We start from the raw sequence: 19,012 nt of genomic DNA on the forward strand, positions 1-19,012 counted from the left end.
GAGGTCTCCACAGTACATCGATGTTGTCGCCAGTGGTCGGCGGAAGGTGCACGTGCCCGTCGACCTGGGACCGGACCGCAGCGACGCACGGATGCACGCCAAGACCGTAGGATCCTACGCAGTGCCGTAGGGGACCGCACCGCCACTTCCTAGCAAATTAGGGACACTGTTGCTCCTGGGGTATCGGCGAGGACCATTCGCAACCGTCTCCATGAAGCTGGGCTACGGTCCCGCACACCGTTAGGCCGTCTTCCGCTCACGCCCCAACATCGTGCAGCCCGCCTCCAGTGGTGTCGCGACAGGCGTGAATGGAGGGACGAATGGAGACGTGTCGTCTTCAGCGATGAGAGTCGCTTCTGCCTTGGTGCCAATGATGGTCGTATGCGTGTTTGGCGCCGTGCAGGTGAGCGCCACAATCAGGACTGCATACGACCGAGGCACACAGGGCCAACACCCGGCATCATGGTGTGGGGAGCGATCTCCTACACTGGCCGTACACCACTGGTGATCGTCGAGGGGACACTGAATAGTGCACGGTACATCCAAACCGTCATCGAACCCATCGTTCTACCATTCCTAGACCGGCAAGGGAACTTGCTGTTCCAACAGGACAATGCACGTCCGCATGTATCCCGTGCCACCCAACGTGCTCTAGAAGGTGTAAGTCAACTACCCTGGCCAGCAAGATCTCCGGATCTGTCCCCCATTGAGCATGTTTGGGACTGGATGAAGCGTCGTCTCACGCGGTCTGCACGTCCAGCACGAACGCTGGTCCAACTGAGGCGCCAGGTGGAAATGGCATGGCAAGCCGTTCCACAGGACTACATCCAGCATCTCTACGATCGTCTCCATGGGAGAACAGCAGCCTGCATTGCTGCGAAAGGTGGATATACACTGTACTAGTGCCGACATTGTGCATGCTCTGTTGCCTGTGTCTATGTGTCTGTGGTTCTGTCAGTGTGATCATGTGATGTATCTGACCCCAGGAATGTGTCAATAAAGTTTCCCCTTCCTGGGACAATGAATTCACGGTGTTCTTATTTCAATTTCCAGAAGTGTACTTAAACCTACCTAACCTAAGGACATCACACACATCCATGCCCGAGGCAGGATTCGAACCTGCGACCGTAGCAGCAGTGCGGTTCAGGACTGAAGCGCCTAGAACCGCTCGGCCACAGCGGCCGGCGATATGAGAACATCATCTGCTATCATCAGTTATAGAACACCTTCAAAGACCTCCTCGAAAAATTTTGTGTTTTGATAACTCACAGCACATTCATTAGTGTCCTTTATCATGTCTAATAATTCTCAAAAAATAGAGGAAATTATGAATATAAAACTAGGTCTTCAGGAACTTCTACAAAAGTTTCAAGGATTTACTTCTGTTACAGGAAGTATGAGCTACTTAGGATCACATGTATTGAACAGACTGCCACATCATATTAAATCTATTGTGAGTAACATAGTAAAGTTTAACAATTAATTAAAGGACTTTCTGATAAGCAGCTCCTTATGCATATACATAAATGGAGCCCTTTTACAACCTATGCAGTACATATAGGTGTACAAAAAATGCCTAATACGCTGTAGGAATACCGGTGGCATTCAAAACAGCTTCCAATCGTCTCGGAGTGGATAAATAGAGCTCCTGTATGGTTTTAAAGAGAATCTTAGACCTTTCTTATTGCAAAATAGTGGCAAGTCCAGGTACTGATGGTGAAGGTGGATAGCGATAGGTGGCCGAGCGGTTCTAGGCGCTACAGTCTGGTACTGCGCGACCGCTACGGTCGCAGATTCGAATCCTGCCTCGGGCATGGATGTGTGTGATGTCCTTAAGTTAGTTAGGTTTAAGTAGTTCTGTGTTCTACGGGACTGATGACCTCAGATGTTGAGTCCCATAGTGCTCAGAGCCATGTGAACCATTTGATAGCGATAACACAACCTTCTCTTCAAAGTAGCCCACAAAGAGTCAGTAACGTTGCGAGGGCAGATGCGATAATTCATCACCGTGCTCACAGAACCTGCCCTGGACATTGCGAGCTGTGTGAACAGTGGCCCTGTCACCTTGGAACACAGTGTCACCATTGGGGAACAAACAATATACCATGGAATGGACCTGATGAACCAGAATGGTCAAATAATCCCTGGCAGAGCAGCCTTGGGTCCCATGAAATACCGTAATATGACTGCCCAAATCATCACCGAAATCCTGTCATGTTTCGTTCTTGGGACGTAAACCCATCCAGAAATTGGGGACAGTGTGAAACAAGCCTCATCCGACCAAATGACTTCTTTGAATATTCCATACTCGAGTTGTTATGGCTTCGATACCACGTTTTCCCGTTACGGTTATGTGCATCACTGATGAGTGATTTTGGAATTCCAGTTTCCCCTCCATTCCCTGCTTATGAAGCTCCCTTCTTGTTCTTTTGGTGGTGGCTGGGTTTGCTAGTGAGACTTCAGTTCTACAGTGATTTTTGCACCTGTCGTCCTCTTACTTTTCGTCACAGTCCTGTTAAATGACCGTCTGTCTCGATCACTCGAAGCACACTTTTTCCGCGTGGTGGCTTAGCGGATGTTGTTTTTCCACTTTCCTTGTATTCGGTATAAATCTTCGGTAGGTGCCTCTTGAAGCACATAACACTTCAGCTACCGTGGTTTCGGAAGCACCCACCAAATGAGCACTAAGAATTTGCTCACATTCTCATTCACTTAGCTCCGACACAAAACTACACAAAACACTGTTATGTCTATCAATGACACGTGCAACGTATTGAGGACACTGCAGTGGTGCCGTTCGTGGTCAGATACAACAGCCCATCCTCCAAGCTTGGTTAGCGTCTGCATTTATGTCCAAGCTTGCATTTGTTGTGGATGACATCGAAAAAGTACAAAGAAGAGCAGCTCGCTTTGTATTACAGCGAAATAGGGGAAATAGTGTCACAGACATGATGTGTGAATTGGAGTGGCAATCATTAAAACAAAGGCGTTTTTCGTTGCGACAGGATCTTCTCATGAAATTTCAGTTTTCTCCTCCGATTGCGAAAACATTCTGTTGGCACCCACCTACATAGGGAGAAATGATCATCACGATAAAATAAGAGAAATCAGGGCTCGCACAGAAAATATTAAGCGCTCGTTTTTCCCGCGTGCCGTTCGAGAGCGGAACGGTAGAGAGACAGCTTGAAGGTGGTTCAATGAACCCTCTGGCAGGCACTTTATTGTGAATAGCAGAGTAATCACGTAGATGTAGATGTGTAGTTTTCATATTTCTGTCCAGCCCGTGTTAAGTTGAACCATCACAGGATATTTTCTTTGTTACGATCTGGACATGCCATTTTTACTGCCTTCTCGCGGTATTGCCAGTATTGACAACCGTAAGCGAATAACTTCCCGGACGTTTATTTTACTAGCACCAGGAAAGTTCACATGATTTGAAATTTCCCTTTCATGTAACTTTTATAATGTGGTAATTTTTAGACACACGTGAAATACAGGAAGATCCAAATAACTATAAACGGCTAAACTTTAATGTAATAATGTATTCTGCTGATTTATAACGCAGTATTTGGAATTAACCAGCCACTATGCGACCTCTCAGAACCTCCTCCATATAATTTCAGTGGGGAGTTTAGGCAGCATACTACATTTTAAAACGCCATTTCACCTTATAAGCTATACATTATGTATGAATAACCCAGAGAAAAGAAAATTCTATGCTCATTGTTTCAGTGGGTACAGCTATATTCAGTTCAGTGAAGTAGTGAGTTTATGCATCGAGGCGAAATGCACGATATAGACTTGCAAACTTGATGGGCCATTGCCACCTGCAAGGGAAGTACTGTATTATGTAAACCGGCTCGATCCACACAATTCCGGTACAAATAGCGCAAAAACCTAGGAACAAGGATTTAAATGAATATCAGCTTTGTGGTTTATAGGACTAATTATTTCCATATCTTTATTTTCAGGGATCATCATGCTTGATTTCTGTTTTCAGTGTACTTTGACGTGGACAGCGTGAGAGACCCAATTAGCATTACTATGAATTTGAGCAGAAGCGACCTGAGCCGAATATGGGAAATTAAGGTTTGTATGCCATGCTATGAAATACCATAGAATGATCCTCCTTTGTTGTAATTGTTACTTGTAGTTCATAACACTTCGTGATCTTTTCTTCTCAAAAATGATACGTCATCAGTTGTAGCTGATGAATTTGTAATTACTTGGAAACCTTATATGCAGAGGTTCTATTCATGTAACATTTTCATTCCAGCTTTGTGTCTCGACAACCTTTTCTACAAGGGCACTAAAACACATAAATATTTTTCCGCTGCTTTACACTCGCACTCAGTTTTTTACACCATTTCACTTTCAGCTGACGTAACCCAGCCAAGCCAGTAGCCGCTGACGTAGTGTGTCATTTTTGCTTGTTCTGGGAATATGCAGGGTAGACATTAAACCTACAGTCAAATTATTCGAAGCTGCTCATGGGTATTAGCTGAGTGGTTTGGTATCGGGAACGTATTGTGTGCAACGGCTCGTTGTCAGTTTAATGCTGTCGTGTTTGTGTCTTGGACCGTGACAAATTGCACGCATGTGGATATTAATTACGCATAAATCAAATACTCGTTACATTGCAGCTTTGTAGTACCTTGTGTACACAAATAGATAACCAAAATTTGCCGGCATCGGTGGCTTTGCGGTTCTAGGCGCTACAGTCCGGAGCCGCACTGCTGCTACGGTCGCAGGTTCGAATCCTGCCTCGGGCATGGGTGTGTGTGATGTCCTTAGGTTAGTTAGGTTTAAGTAGTTCTAAGTTCTAGGGGACTGATGACCACAGCAGTTGAGTCCCATAGTGCTCAGAGCCATTTGAACCATTTTTTAACCAAAATGTAAGAAAAAAGTAGGATGCCTAACGCAACGTCCCTCAAGTAAAATAAAAATTAAGTCTCATCCTTTTTTTGTGATTATGATGCGTTTACGGTTTGCTAGCCATGGCCGAAACCCACAACTATTTTCATTAGCCAAATACAACTGAAACCTCTGTCTTGAACTGTTGCAGCTCAAAAATTTCTAGAAAAACAACATATGTTGAAACATTCTCACAAAACAATTTACTGAGGTTAATTTTGTGAACTTTCTTTAGGAAACCATTAGAAGGATAATTTTGTAAGAGGGCAATTTTTTCTGTTGATGAAGTTCTGGTGTTCACTTTTCAAGAAGGAATTACCAAGAGAGTTCAGAACGAAGTCGCTACTTAATTCACGAAGTACCAATATCAAATGCCTGTTAGGCCTACTACAAGCAAGAAAGTTTTATGGTAGGAAATAGTTTCACATTTCATTCATACGCTCCAGTCTCTCAAACATAAGATCGAAAAGTAGTAGTACGAAATTTTTATATAAATTTGGAATCGTCGTATTCTTTCGTATAATTTGTGTGATATCCCCGTTTCCTCTGCTTCGTCGTTCTAACAAACAATCTTGTCATCACTAACTCTGTAACTATTCCTACCATTGCGAAAACTTATTCTCCGGTTAACTTCACTAACCCTGCCTGAATCACAGGTTCAGTTATCCCGCGTTTATTCTCCGTTTGAACGTTACTACGTGTTCTTAAACGCGTTTTCGCGCTATTCCCAGAATAGACCGTAAAGCGGCTACTAATCGGGGACTGTACGACGGGTAGTGTAGCGATCTGGCAAACATTATTTTCTGTCAAAATTTCATTTTCTTGGATACGCGGAGAAGATAATAGTAATCTTCCCTATCTGTTATTCATGTTATTAGTTTATTTGCACCCTGAATCTATGGATTTCGCCGATTATAACAACGCTGATCATTCGCACACCCAATCAGCCACATAAACAAACAGCGATTGGCATTCCCCGGTTCGGCTTTATTCAGCCCAGCCACCGAGCGAGGTGGCGCAGTGGTTAGACACTGGACTCGCATTCGGGAGGACGACGGTTCAATCCCAATCAGTTGTGGATAAAGCAGTTGGCAGACTTCAGTTTATTTGTAGAAAGCTGGGGAAGTGCAGTCAGTCTACAGAGGATCTGGCTCACAGAACACTCACATGACCAGTTCTAGAACATTTCTCAAATGGGTTGGACCCATACCAGATTTGATTAACAGGGGATACTGAACATATACAGAGAAGGGCAGCATGAATGGTCACAGTTTTGTTTGATCCATGGCAGAGTGTTATTAAGGTGCTGCAGAAACTGAGCTGGTGGACTCTTGAAGATATGAGTAAAATAATCCGAGAAAGTCTTCTAACAAAGTTTAAAGAACTGGCTTTAAATGGCGACTTTAGGAATATACTATAATCCTCTACATATAACTCACACAGCAATTATGAGGACAAGATCAGAATAATTGCAGCATGCACAATGGCACCGAAACAATCATTCTCTCCGTGCTCCATATGTGAGTGGAATGGGAAGAAACCATAGTAACTGACACATAGCAATTGGTACATCTACATCTACATTTATACTCCGCAAGCCACCCAACGGTGTGTGGCGGAGGGCACTTTACGTGCCACTGTCATTACCTCCCTTTTATGTTCCAGTTGCGTATGGTTCGCGGGAAGAACGACTGTCTGAAAGCCTCCATGCATGCCCGAATCTCTCTAATTTTACATTTGTGATCTCCTCGGGAGGTATAAGTGGGGAAAGCAATATATTCGATACCTCATCCAGAAACACAACCTCTCGAAACCTGACGAGCAAGCTACACCGTGATGCAGAGTGCCTCTCTTGCAGAGTCTGCCACTTGAGTTTGCTAAACATCTCCGTAACGCTATCACGGTTACCAAATAACCCTGTGACGAAACGCGCCGCTCTTCTTTGGATCTTCTCTATCTCCTCCATCAACCCAATCTGGTACGGATCCCACACAGATGAGCAATACTCAAGTATAGGTCGAACAAGTGTTTTGAAAGCCACCTCCTTTGTTGATGGACTACATTTTCTAAGGACTCTCCCAATGAATCTCAGCCTGGTACCCGCCTTACCAACAATTAATTTTATATGATCATTCCACTTCAAATCGTTCCGCACGCATACTCCCAGATATTTTACAGAAGTAACTTCTACCAGTGTTTGTTCCGCTATCATATAATCATACAATAAAGGATCCTTCTATGTATTCGCAATACATTACATTTGTCTATGTTAAGGGTCAGTTGCCACTCCCTGCACCAAGTGCCTATCCGCTGCAGATCTTCCTGCATTTCGCTACAATTTTCTAATGCTGCAACTTCTCTGTATACTACAGCATCTTCTGTGAAAAGCCACATGGAACTTCTGACACTATCTACTAGGTCATTTATATATATTGTGAAAAGCAATGGTCCCATAACACTCCCCAGTGGCACGCCAGAGGTTACTTTAACGTCTGTAGTCGTCTCTCCATTGAGAACAACATGCTGTGTTCTGTTTGCTAAAAACTCTTCAATCCAACCACACAGCTGGTCTGATATTCCATAGGCTCTTACTTTATCAGGTGACAGTGCGGAACTGTATCGAATGCCTTTCGGAAGTCAAGGAAAATGGCATCTACCTGCGAGCCTGTATCTAATATTTTCTGGGTCTCATGAACAAATAAAGCGAGTTGGGTCTCACACGATCACTGTTTCCGGAATCCATGTTGATTCCTACAGAGCAAATTTAGTGTTTCCAGAAACGACATGATACGCGAGCAAAAAACATGTTTCAAAATTCTACAACAGATCGACATCAGAGATGTAGGTCTATAGTCTTGCGCGCCTGCTCGACGACCCCTCTTGAAGACTGGGACTAAAAAAATGGCTCTGAGCACTATGCGACTTAACTTCTGAGGTCATCAGTCACCTAGAACTTAGAACTAATTAAACCTAACTAACCGAAGGACATCACACACATCCATGCCCGAGGCTGGATTCGAACCTGCAACCATAGCTGTCCCGTGGTGAAGACTGGGACTACCTGTGCTCTTTTCCAATCAGTTGGAACCTTCCGTTCCTCTAGACACTTGCGGTACACGACTGTTAGAAGGGGGGCAAGCTCTTTTGCGTACTCTGTGTAGAATCGAATTGGTATCCTGTCAGGTCCAGTGGAGTTTCCTCTGTTGAGTGATTCCAGTGGCTTTTCTATTCCTTGGACACTTATTTCGATGTCAGCCATTTTTTCGTTTGTGCGAGGATTTAGAGAAGGAACTGCAGTGTGATCTTCCTCTGTTGCTCGAGGTAATTTTCGGATAGTGCACTCAGTATAATGTCACTCGATGCTCTGTCCCTACCAGCCGTCTTAAACATCTGAGTGTCCCAGCCTATATGTGGTAAATTGAAATCTCCACCTAAGACTATAACATGCTGATAAAATTTATGTGAAATGTATTCCAAATTTTCTCTCAGTTGTTCTGCCACTAACGCTGCTCAGTCGGGAGGTCGGTAAAAGGAGCCAACTATTAACCTAGCTCGGTTGTTGGGTGTAACCTCCACTCATAATAATTCACAGGAACTATCCACTTCTACTTCACTACAGGATAAACAACTACTAACAGCGGCAAACACACCACCACCGGTTGCATGCAATCTATCCTTTCTAAACACCGTCTGTGCCTTTGTAAAAATTTGGGCAGAATTTATCTCTGGCTTCAGCCAGGTTTCTGTACCTATAATGATTTCAGCTTCAGTGCTTTCTATCAGCGCTTGAATTTCCGGTACTTTACCAATGCAGCTTCGACAGTTTACAATTACAATACCGATTGCTGCTTGGCCCCCACATGTCCTGACTTTGCCCCGCACCCTTTGAGGCTGCTGCCCTTTCTGTACTTGCCCGAGGCCATCTAACCTAAAAAACCGCCCAGTCCACGCCACACAACCCCTGCTACCCGTGTAGCCGCTTGCTGCGTGTAGTGTGTGGGATGTACCCTCTGCCGCGCACTTCATGATGATTCTGCAGATTATAGATGTAGATGTAGATTCAATAACACATGTAAAATTGTTGGAGCTATCTGAAAGGCTATAGAGCAGTATTATTGACATCAAATCATTGTTTATTTGAACATCCATTGCTTGTAACTTATGCACAGCATTGAGGAATTTAGTAAGCTGTGTCAGGTCATCACTAGATCGCATTTTGGGAAGTGTGAGGCTTCTGCACACTATTGCTTTGTGAGCAGGTCTTTTTGTATGCATAGGATGATTCAAGTTTAAGCCATACCAGACATGATGTAGTGCAGTTCTGTACTTTCTTCAGGTTAGTGGGATTGATGGATAAAATTAGGGTTGCTTTTCCTTTTCTGTCTGCTGCTATCTATGCTTTGTATATAGCTAGTGCAACTGTGAGCAGCTCACCTTCACCAGACTCTGCAGGTTGCTGTATGTCTCCAGATATATATCCCCAGCTGTTGTTTTTGATGAGTAGTGCTTCAATTTGTATTTTCCATGTGTTGTAGTTATCAAATGAGAGCATTTCTACTCCATCTCCGTGTATCAGTCATATGCTCTATATGCATCATGTTAATCCTTTGAGGCATAGAGCACAGAACCACTGCATTTGATTAAAGTAAATCAATTACACAATAAGGAAATGAAAATAGCAAGTTACTAATTTTTTTGTATATTTACATAGAAGTTAGGGGGTGGCTTCATTTGAAGCTGCTGCAGCAAATCTTAGCAAGATCCACAATATATAAAAAATGCACAACATACCCTACATACACTCAAATATGCAGCTAATTATGGAAAGGAATGAAATGTTTGCTGTCAGATGACAAGCATAGGCCTACATCTCATGTTTTACAACTTCATCTGGATCTATAAGGGGTCTTTCTCATACTATAGTATGCACAATGTTTTGGAGGCCCATAGTATGGTGCATATTTTGATTCCAGCTTTCTCTTTTTCCATGGGCACCTGTGGTTGAATCTCTAAGGGGGTTGTGTACTATGTAATTGATCTGATAAATCTCTCACTTTTTTCTAATACCTACTAAACCAGTTACGACATTCCTTCTGAATTCATTGAGTCATAAACTCCTACCAGTGTCGCACAGTGTGTACAAAATAAATGAATTTATAACTAATACATCAACAAAATACCAAAACAATCTTATCCAGGATCTTTTTGCTTTGTTGTCATTTGTCTAGAATGGTCATCACGTCAGCTTTGTCAACGCATCCCATATTCACATAATATGTCTTAGCAATGTTAGGACAAGCAATTTGCTTTATGCTACCATCAGCACCCTTTCTGCTTACAACAGTAATGTCACCTGGAGAAATGATGGTCGATAAAACCATTAGAGTGCCTTTTTCCTTCCACTTTATACAGGCTATTCCATCATTCCTCACTAATCAATCAGAGTCCCCTCTACTGAGCTCTTTCTCATGCTCTAATTGTGGCAAACCTTTGCGATCACGCTTGACAATACCACAACGTGGCATCTCATGTTGTGTTAGCTTTTCTACTTATGACAAACTTGTGATGTAGTTATCAAAAAGTGTATCGTAACAATTCACTTCCAGACCCTTGCACAAATCAAATATAACTCTTTGTCCTAAATTAACCTCAGCCGTATCATTCTTTCCCAGTGTACACTTGAAACCCACAAACAATTTGTAATTTATAGGCTCAAAGCCATATCTTATATCCTCTTTTGAGGGTTTTCTTGGACATGTACTGCTTATTAAATAATTCTATCTTTGAATTTCACTATGCTTAATTATTGGTCAATGTGTTAAGCATTGGTCTTATAAAGCTTATTGTAATTTGGAGAATCCCTTCTTGGCATCATTCAAATGAATATGTGATAGTAGTCATCCACATCTATTTAGGGTCATGGGTGAACTTACATAATTGTGTCTTAACACTTCATGGCAAGATCAACAGTCATAGTAACTATGAGGTTGTTGTATTCCCATAAAAGAATTTATTGGTTGAAAAACTAACATTTCATCTTTCGCTAGAGGTTAAGTGGTTTGGCTTTTTGAGTGGCGTATGAGTTAGTTTGAAACAATAAATCTTCAATCAAATTATCACAGAAAATCACTGAAAAGAAATTATGTGGTGCCGTGTGTTACCTTCATCTTTCAATTTGCACTTTACACCAACATATTCATTGAAGTCAAGGCACTTTATACCACCACTAAAAATTTAACTCCATGTGTTAGTGGCAGGAGAAGATAATCACTACTAAAACTATCATCATCATTGTCATCATAATCGCTTTCACTCTCAGAAATTATTAGGACTCCCAGGAGTTTAAATGGGGGGCTTCTTAATGCCCTCTTTCTTCAACAATAATGTCCAGAACAGAATCAGGATTGGCATCAAGGTCACTTTCATCACTTTCTAATTCAGGTTCAGATGGAACTTTATCCAAAATTTCTAGTATTCCTTTCTCTTTCTTAGACATTGTGTTCTGGGGAGGAAAAAATAAAGGTTAGGTCTGGACATGCATAGTCAAGCACAGTGGCCCCAAATGAAGCCACAGTAGTATTGCACATAATGTGCTAACTACATATTTTGTTTCGTATATTAACATAGTACACATCTTATCTATGACATTTCAAAAAATATATATATCTAAGACCACTCCTTGTATATGCACAAGAAATGTTTTCTTGAGTGAATTGAACAGCAGGCAACATAACTTAAGTAAATACCAGGATTAGAAACTTTCTTATGCCAATGAAGCAGACTCTGGTCCTATTTACAAAAATTCCTGCAATGACAGCACTATGTAGGTTTGAGAGCAGGTGGATTCAGTTGAAGCCACAATGTTACTTGGCTGAGAAAAAAATAAGAGGCTAGGTGGACTGAAACAGAGCCACTATGCCTCAGAGGGTTAAGTGACTTATTAATTTCCAAACTTTTAAGCTTATGGATGTCAATTTTCATCTAATTGAGAAACGTTTTTGCTGATCACATTACCTGGGCCCATAACCTGTTCGGAAGTGGTTTGACCATACAGGCATGACATATAAGCACAGAAAAACCTCATTCACAACTCAATATTCAAAGAATAACAGAAAACTACTAACAGTTGATTTGGAAACATACACATAGCGACATCTGTATTACATACCGGTAACATTTGAACTTCAACAAAATGGGTTAGACTGTTGAGAGTGAGAAAAAATTGCTTCCAATTGAGTGGGAATGATACAAGATATTGGGACTGATACAAAGTAAAGATGGTTAGAAAGTGACAAGAGACTATTATCATGTTTAAAAAAAATGAAAATAAAGATATCATCTTATCTCTCTCTTGATGTGAAGCAACTTTTCTTTCCCTGCAGGTTCTTGTATATTATTTTTGTGTTCCCCAACCTCAGTTTCATGGAGAGATTTGTACTTAAAACTAAGATTCAAGTGTATTTTAAATATTTCATCCCTGTTCCAGATGATCCTGTTTTGGCAGCTGATCACTATTCTCTTCAGATACTAATAGTTTTCAGTTTTCCTTTTCCTTTTGAAAAAGACATTAAAATTATATGTTGTGCTGGGAAGAACTAAAATGAATTGTTAAATAATTTTGCCATTGAACTGATATAGTAAGGGAAAAACTAAGTCACAGAAAAGTAGTGTATTTTTGTACTATTTGTGAGTTTCTTATAATACATATAAATAGAACAGCAAATTATTAAACAATTCTATGAAATGTAACTTCCATTGGAAGAAAAGCAGTAGAAGTGATAGTAAATGAATTGTTTGATAGTGCAGGTGTCCCAGATTGTTTTCAACCAGAGGGCTCCAGCTGGATGTTTGCAGTACCACCAGGGAGAAACTGGTAAGGTTTCATCACAATACTTGCATATTTTTAACTATTTTCCACAAACTAAGTCACAGAGAAATGTGTGTTACTAAATTCTCTACAGTTCTGCTGGGGCCAGTACTCAGAATTTGTCAAATGGTAGTGTAGTGTCAAAGATTCTTGTTGTAGACCAATTCTGTTACAGGTTACAGTGGATGAGTGATTATATTACTATTTAGATCAGTTTCTAGCCTTTGTACAGAGTCAGTGTAGTGGAACAGAGAACTGAGTCGCAGCAGTAATTTCAGACTATTGTTTCCAGTTTAAAGGCATGGAATCTATATTGAAACTTACAGTTCAACTGACTGCCATGCAAATTTGATCAAATGAAATGTTGTTGTTATGTTTTCTAACACATTATTTCTAACACTATGATATACAATAAATCAACAATAACTGACATTTCATGGTACTCTGTCTATAATGTCTGCTGTGGGTATCCATTAACCATATTGATTTCACCATTCTACATAAACCAGGAAAATTCTTTTTTTAAAAAATAAATAACATCTCACAGTGAGTGTGGCATCATTCATTTTTCAAAATTTCATTTTTTTGTGAATATCTGTAATACAAGGTGAGAGTGAAGTGGAAAAAGGTGTGAAGAACAATGTGCAAAAATACAACCCTGAAACCACACACAGGATGCACAACATGATGCAAAATGTAGCTATAGAGCATGTTCTACTTCATTCTTAGGAAAAGTGTTAAAAACAGTGGCCTTTTGATAAAAGGAGGATATTTTTTGACTACTTCGGAGACAGCATGCTGCCAGGTCATAAAATGCGTAAAAGCAGGCCAACCTCTACAGTATAATATTTAGAATTAATCCAGTTTAAGTCAGAAATCACATCAAAGTGAAATAAATGTTATAGATTTTAGGCCTAAAACAGAAAACTTACTGAAAATTTGAATAATATTTTATAGAATTAAAATGAGTCCACTGATGATGATGATTAGAGGTGGAGTCATTAAAAACCATATTTAATTTACAAACGTGGTAAACAGTAACAAGGCTTCTAATCTGAGGAAATGTCAGTCACTTATTGCACGAATAATGTGTAGTTGTCCCTAGTAATACTGCACATATGGACACTCCAAAGGTGGTAAATTCCATTTTTCTTAAAATTGTGTATGCTCCCAAGAGCCTCATAAAAATGCTCTATGTTACTTCGGATGTGAGATTGACCTGACCGCTTTGTATACAGATTTGTTTGCTGAAAGGTATTCATCAACGTGTGAAGTTCTAAGCACTGTGTCACTGATATTTTGTAGGATCAATTCATCACTCATTGGACCAGCATAAAGAGGATTCCATCTCTTATGCAGGCTGATTCAGAGAAATGGGAAATTGAAAAAATTAAATATTTTTAAGAAAGAAATGTGTTAAGTAAATTTATTTGTGTCATATAATAGTCAAAAAGTCCACCTGCTTAGTTGAGTGGTAACGTGCTTGCCTCCCATGCAGTGGGCCTGGGTTTGAGTTGAGGTGTTCTAATCATCATTTCATTCTGGTCACTGTCACACAAGTCGCCCAGAATGGCGCCAACTGAAATAAGACTTGCACTGGGTGGCCGAACTTCCCTGGATGGGGCCTCCCGGCTAACAATGCCACATGATCATTTCATTTCATAGTAACAAACATGCAATTTAAGACTACATTAAGTGAATTTATTTCTTGAAGATGACATCTTGCAGGTGAGCTCCACTTTTGTGAAAACATTCAAACAGTCTCTTGGATAAGTTGTACATTTCAACAGGAATTTTGGCAATTGCTTCTTGGATCTTAGCTCTGAATTCTTCTGTTATAGCAGGTCAATTATGATACAGTTTGCATTTAAGGTGACCTCAAAAGAAAAAAATTCATGCTGATAGATCTGGAGATCCAGGAGGCCATGGAATGACACCATCTCTTGAAATTATATGGTTTCCAAATAACTGGCTTACAACAGCCATCAAGTATTTGTGCTGTGTGACATTGATCCATCTTGCTGAAACCAGACATTGTCAGTAATATGTGGGAATACCTATAGATTTTGAGCATGACAATATACTGCTCCAATGTGACTATTCGCAAAGCCATTTTTGTCCTAAAAAAAAAAAAAGGAGCTCCTATTTATGTCATATGGTGTCGTAGCACCTCATATGATAACTTCATTGTTGTGCAGTGGTTGTTGGTGCAGTAGAGGAGGATACTTTTGTGCCTAGTAATGAAAATGTTGTTTTTTAACAAATCCTCAGATGGAGATTTGTTTCATCTGACATCCACAGGCCGTTAACAAACTCATTATCGTTGTTTATCTTTTCAACCATTAGTTCTCATAATTGACATTGTATTAGTTGGATCATTGCATTTCAGTTCCTGGACATCTGTCAACTTGAATGGATGGTAATGAAAGTCCTGTACCAATATTCTTCAAACACTTGAACTATACAACAGTAAAGATGATGCCTTTTGATGAAGTGAACAGTATGGACTTCTTATGACAGTATCTCAGATGGCTTTGATATTGTCTGTGGTGTATGAACAGTTTACACTCAGTCCAAAGGTTTCTTTTTTTGTTGTTGAGCATGTATCCTCAAAATTATGTATCCACAAGATTAGATTAGATTAGATTAGATTTACTTTCATTCCAATTGATCCATAGTGAGGAGGTCCTCCAGGATGTGGAACATGTCAGGAAAACAACAATACATGACAAATATTTACAACTAAAACAAATAAGCTAATGTACCATTCCACAGGTCCCAAGTGAAATGATCGTCATCATTTTACAAAACTAATGCACTGAATTTAAAATAAAAAAAGTTTTTTATTTATTTATAAGGTAATAAACATGTAATACAACTACTATAATACTTATTTACAATGAACACATTACTGCACTGAAATGGTGCAGAAGTTAGATTGTACTTACACACACACACACACACACACACACACATTTACAATGAACACATTACTGCACTTAAATTGCGCAGAAGTTATATATATAAAAATCAGTTGGTTTTACTGAGAAATTCATCAATGGAGTAGAAGGAGTTGGCCACCAATAAATACTTTAGGCTTCTCTTAAACTGAATTTCATTGGTTGTTAAGCTTTTTATGGCTGTTGGCAAGTTATTGAAAATGTGTGTTCCTGAATAATGCACACCTTTTTGTACAAGACTAAGTGACTTTAAATCCTTGTGAAGATTATTCTTATTTCTAGTATTGATTCCATGAATTGAGCTGTTGGTTTGAAAAAAATGATATATTTTTAATGACAAATTTCATTAAGGAATAAATATATTGGGAGGCAGTAGTTAGTATCCCTAGTTCCCTAAACAGGCTTCTGCAGGATGTTCTTGAGTTCACACCACATATAACTCTTACTGCACGTTTTTGTGCCCGGAAGACTTTAGCTTGACATGATGAATTACCCCAAAAAATAATCCCATATGACATTATGGAATGAAAGTAAGCATAGTATGCCAGCTTTTTCATTTTTATATCCCCTATGTCTGACAAAATTCGCATTGCAAACAGAGATTTGTTAAGACGCTTCAGCAGTTCTGTGGTGTGCTCCTCCCAGTTGAATTGATTATCAAGCTGTAATCCCAAGAATTTAACACTGTCCACTTCCTCTGTCTTCTTGTCATCGTATGTTAGACATGTACTCGTGGGACACCCCTTACAAGTTCTGAACTGCATGTAATGTGTTTTTTCAAAGTTTAGTGACAAAGAATTGGCTAGGAACCAGTGATTAATGTCCACAAATATTTTATTAGCTGATCTTTCTAAGACTACGCTTGATTTGCTATTTATTGCAATGTTTGTATCACTGGCAAACAAAGCAAACTTGGCATCTGGTAATGTTACTGATGAAAGGTCATTGATATACACAAGAAAAAGTAAGGACCCCAAAATGGAACCTTGTGGGACCCCACATGTAATTAGTTCCCAGTTGGATGATGCCTGATAGCTTGATACATGTCTCTTTCCTAATAACACCCTTTGTTTCCTGCCAGAGATATAAGATTTGAACCATTTTGCAGCATTTCCTGTTACACTATAATAATCTGATTTACTTAAAAGGATATTGTGATTTACACAGTCAAATGCCTTTGACAGATCACAAAATATACCAAAAATGGCTCTGAGCACTATGGGACTCAACATCTTAGGTCATAAGTCCCCTAGAACTTAGAACTACTTAAACCTAACTAACCTAAGGACATCACACACACCCATGCCCGAGGCAGGATTCGAACCTGCGACCGTAGCAGTCCTGCGGTTCCGGACTGCAGCGCCAGAACCGCTAGACCACCGCGGCCGGCTCAAAATATACCAGTTGCCTGCAATTTTTTGTCTAATGAATTAAGCACATTTTCACTGTAAGTGTAGATAGCCTTCTCAATATCAGAACCTTTTAGAAATCCAAACTGTGACTTTGACAGTATGTTATTTGAGATAAGATGGTTATAAAGCCGACTGTACATTACTTTTTCGAAAATGTTTTAGAATGCTGGCAACAGTGAAATTGGACGGAAATTTGATGCTATTTCTGTATCTCCCTTCTTAAACAGTGGCTTAACGTCAACATCTTTTAGCCATTCAGGAAATATTCCACTGATAAATGACTGGTTACACAGATAGCTTAATATGTTACTTAGCTCAGAATCACTTTCTTTAATTAACTTTGTTGATATTTCATCATACCCACTAGATGTTTTTGATTTTAAAGATTTTATGATGGACATTATTTCTGTTGGGGTAGTGAGGGTCAAATTCATATTAGGGAAGTTGCTTGAAATTTCTGGTCTGAGGTATTCCATAACATCATCTACCGAACCTGACAACCCCATCTTTTCAGTAACAGTTATAAAATGTTTATTAAAAAGTTCTGCAACACTATACACATCTGTCACCAATGTATCATTTACTCTTAATGCTATTTGTTCCTCTTCATGTCTGGTTCTACTAGTCTCCTCCTTCACTATATCCCATATTGTCTTTATTTTGTTATCTGATATGACTATCCTTTCCTTGTAATATATTTGCTTTGACATCCGTATTACAGTCTTTAATATTTTGCAGTATTTCTTGCAATGTGCTATTGCATCAACATCGGAACTGTTTCGGATTGACAGATACAGTTTTTTTTTGTTTTACAAGATACCCCTATTCCTCGAGTAATCCATGGCTCCATGGCTTTTTTGTAGACTTTGCTCTAACTTTGGTACGTTTTGGGGGAAAACAGTGTTCGAATAAGGTAAGCACTTTATTAGCAAAAGTGTTATATTTTTCGTTCATGCCATGAGCACTGTAAACATCAGTCCAGTGAAAGTCTCTGAAGAGTGTCCTAAAATAATTAATTTTTGGCTTATTGATTACCCTCTTGAGCTCAGATTTAACATATTTTATATCCTGTTCAGTATTAACATTTAACAGAAGGAACTGCATGTCATGGTCTGAGAGGCCATTGACTATTGGTTTTGTAATATAATTTTGTTCATTGGACTTTTCTATAAAGATATTATCAATGGCTGTTTGTGAGCACGTGGCTACCCTAGTGGGGAACTTTACAGTGGGAATTAAGTTGAATGATAGTGTTACTAACTCAAATAAGTTCTTATTGGGAGAGTCTTTAAGGAAATCTACATTGAAATCACCAGCAACCACTATTTCTTTGTTTATAGTTTATTGTATGTGCTGATGGAACATGATTAAGGCTTCTTAAATTGTAATGATGGCAAATTCTCTACATGCAGTCTCCACATTGTTACTGTTTTTTTTTTTTAAAAAAAAAGTAAATAAATAAATAAAAATAAAAAAAACCTTGTGGCAAATGCACCTTGTGCAGCACCCCAAAAGTCCATGTCAACTAAATGGCTGGTTTCTATATATTACTCAGCATTAAGGGCAGAAACTGGTTAATCTACTAAAAACATACAATAGGGATATATGTGTAGAAAATATCACCAGGTACGGCAGCAGAAGTGAAAATACTATTGGCCAAAAATTAATTGACAAAACAAAATGTAGCTTTAAATCTGAGGTATTGGATACAGGTTTCTCTGACCATCAAGCAATTAAATTGACTTCAAGGAAATCTCATGACAAAAGTGACAACAGTAGTTATATTGAGAGAAGATTAATTAATGATAACAGCATTAGCGTCTTTCATCTCATGTTAAAAAATGTAAATTGGAACATTT

General features: G+C 39.6%; 1 protein-coding gene across 1 annotated transcript in view; it reads left to right on the forward strand.

Annotated features, from left to right (window-relative positions):
• LOC126234390 (uncharacterized) overlaps positions 1-19,012 on the forward strand; it is a 151,935-nt gene that overhangs the window by 76,008 nt on the left and 56,915 nt on the right. The window contains exons 5-6 of the mRNA XM_049943078.1: positions 4,001-4,089; positions 12,721-12,787. Coding sequence (XP_049799035.1) covers positions 4,001-4,089; positions 12,721-12,787 — 156 coding nt within the window. The remainder of the gene's footprint in view (positions 1-4,000; positions 4,090-12,720; positions 12,788-19,012) is intronic.

Source organism: Schistocerca nitens, chromosome 2, assembly GCF_023898315.1.
Source record: "Schistocerca nitens isolate TAMUIC-IGC-003100 chromosome 2, iqSchNite1.1, whole genome shotgun sequence".
Lineage (NCBI taxonomy): Eukaryota > Metazoa > Arthropoda > Insecta > Orthoptera > Acrididae > Schistocerca > Schistocerca nitens.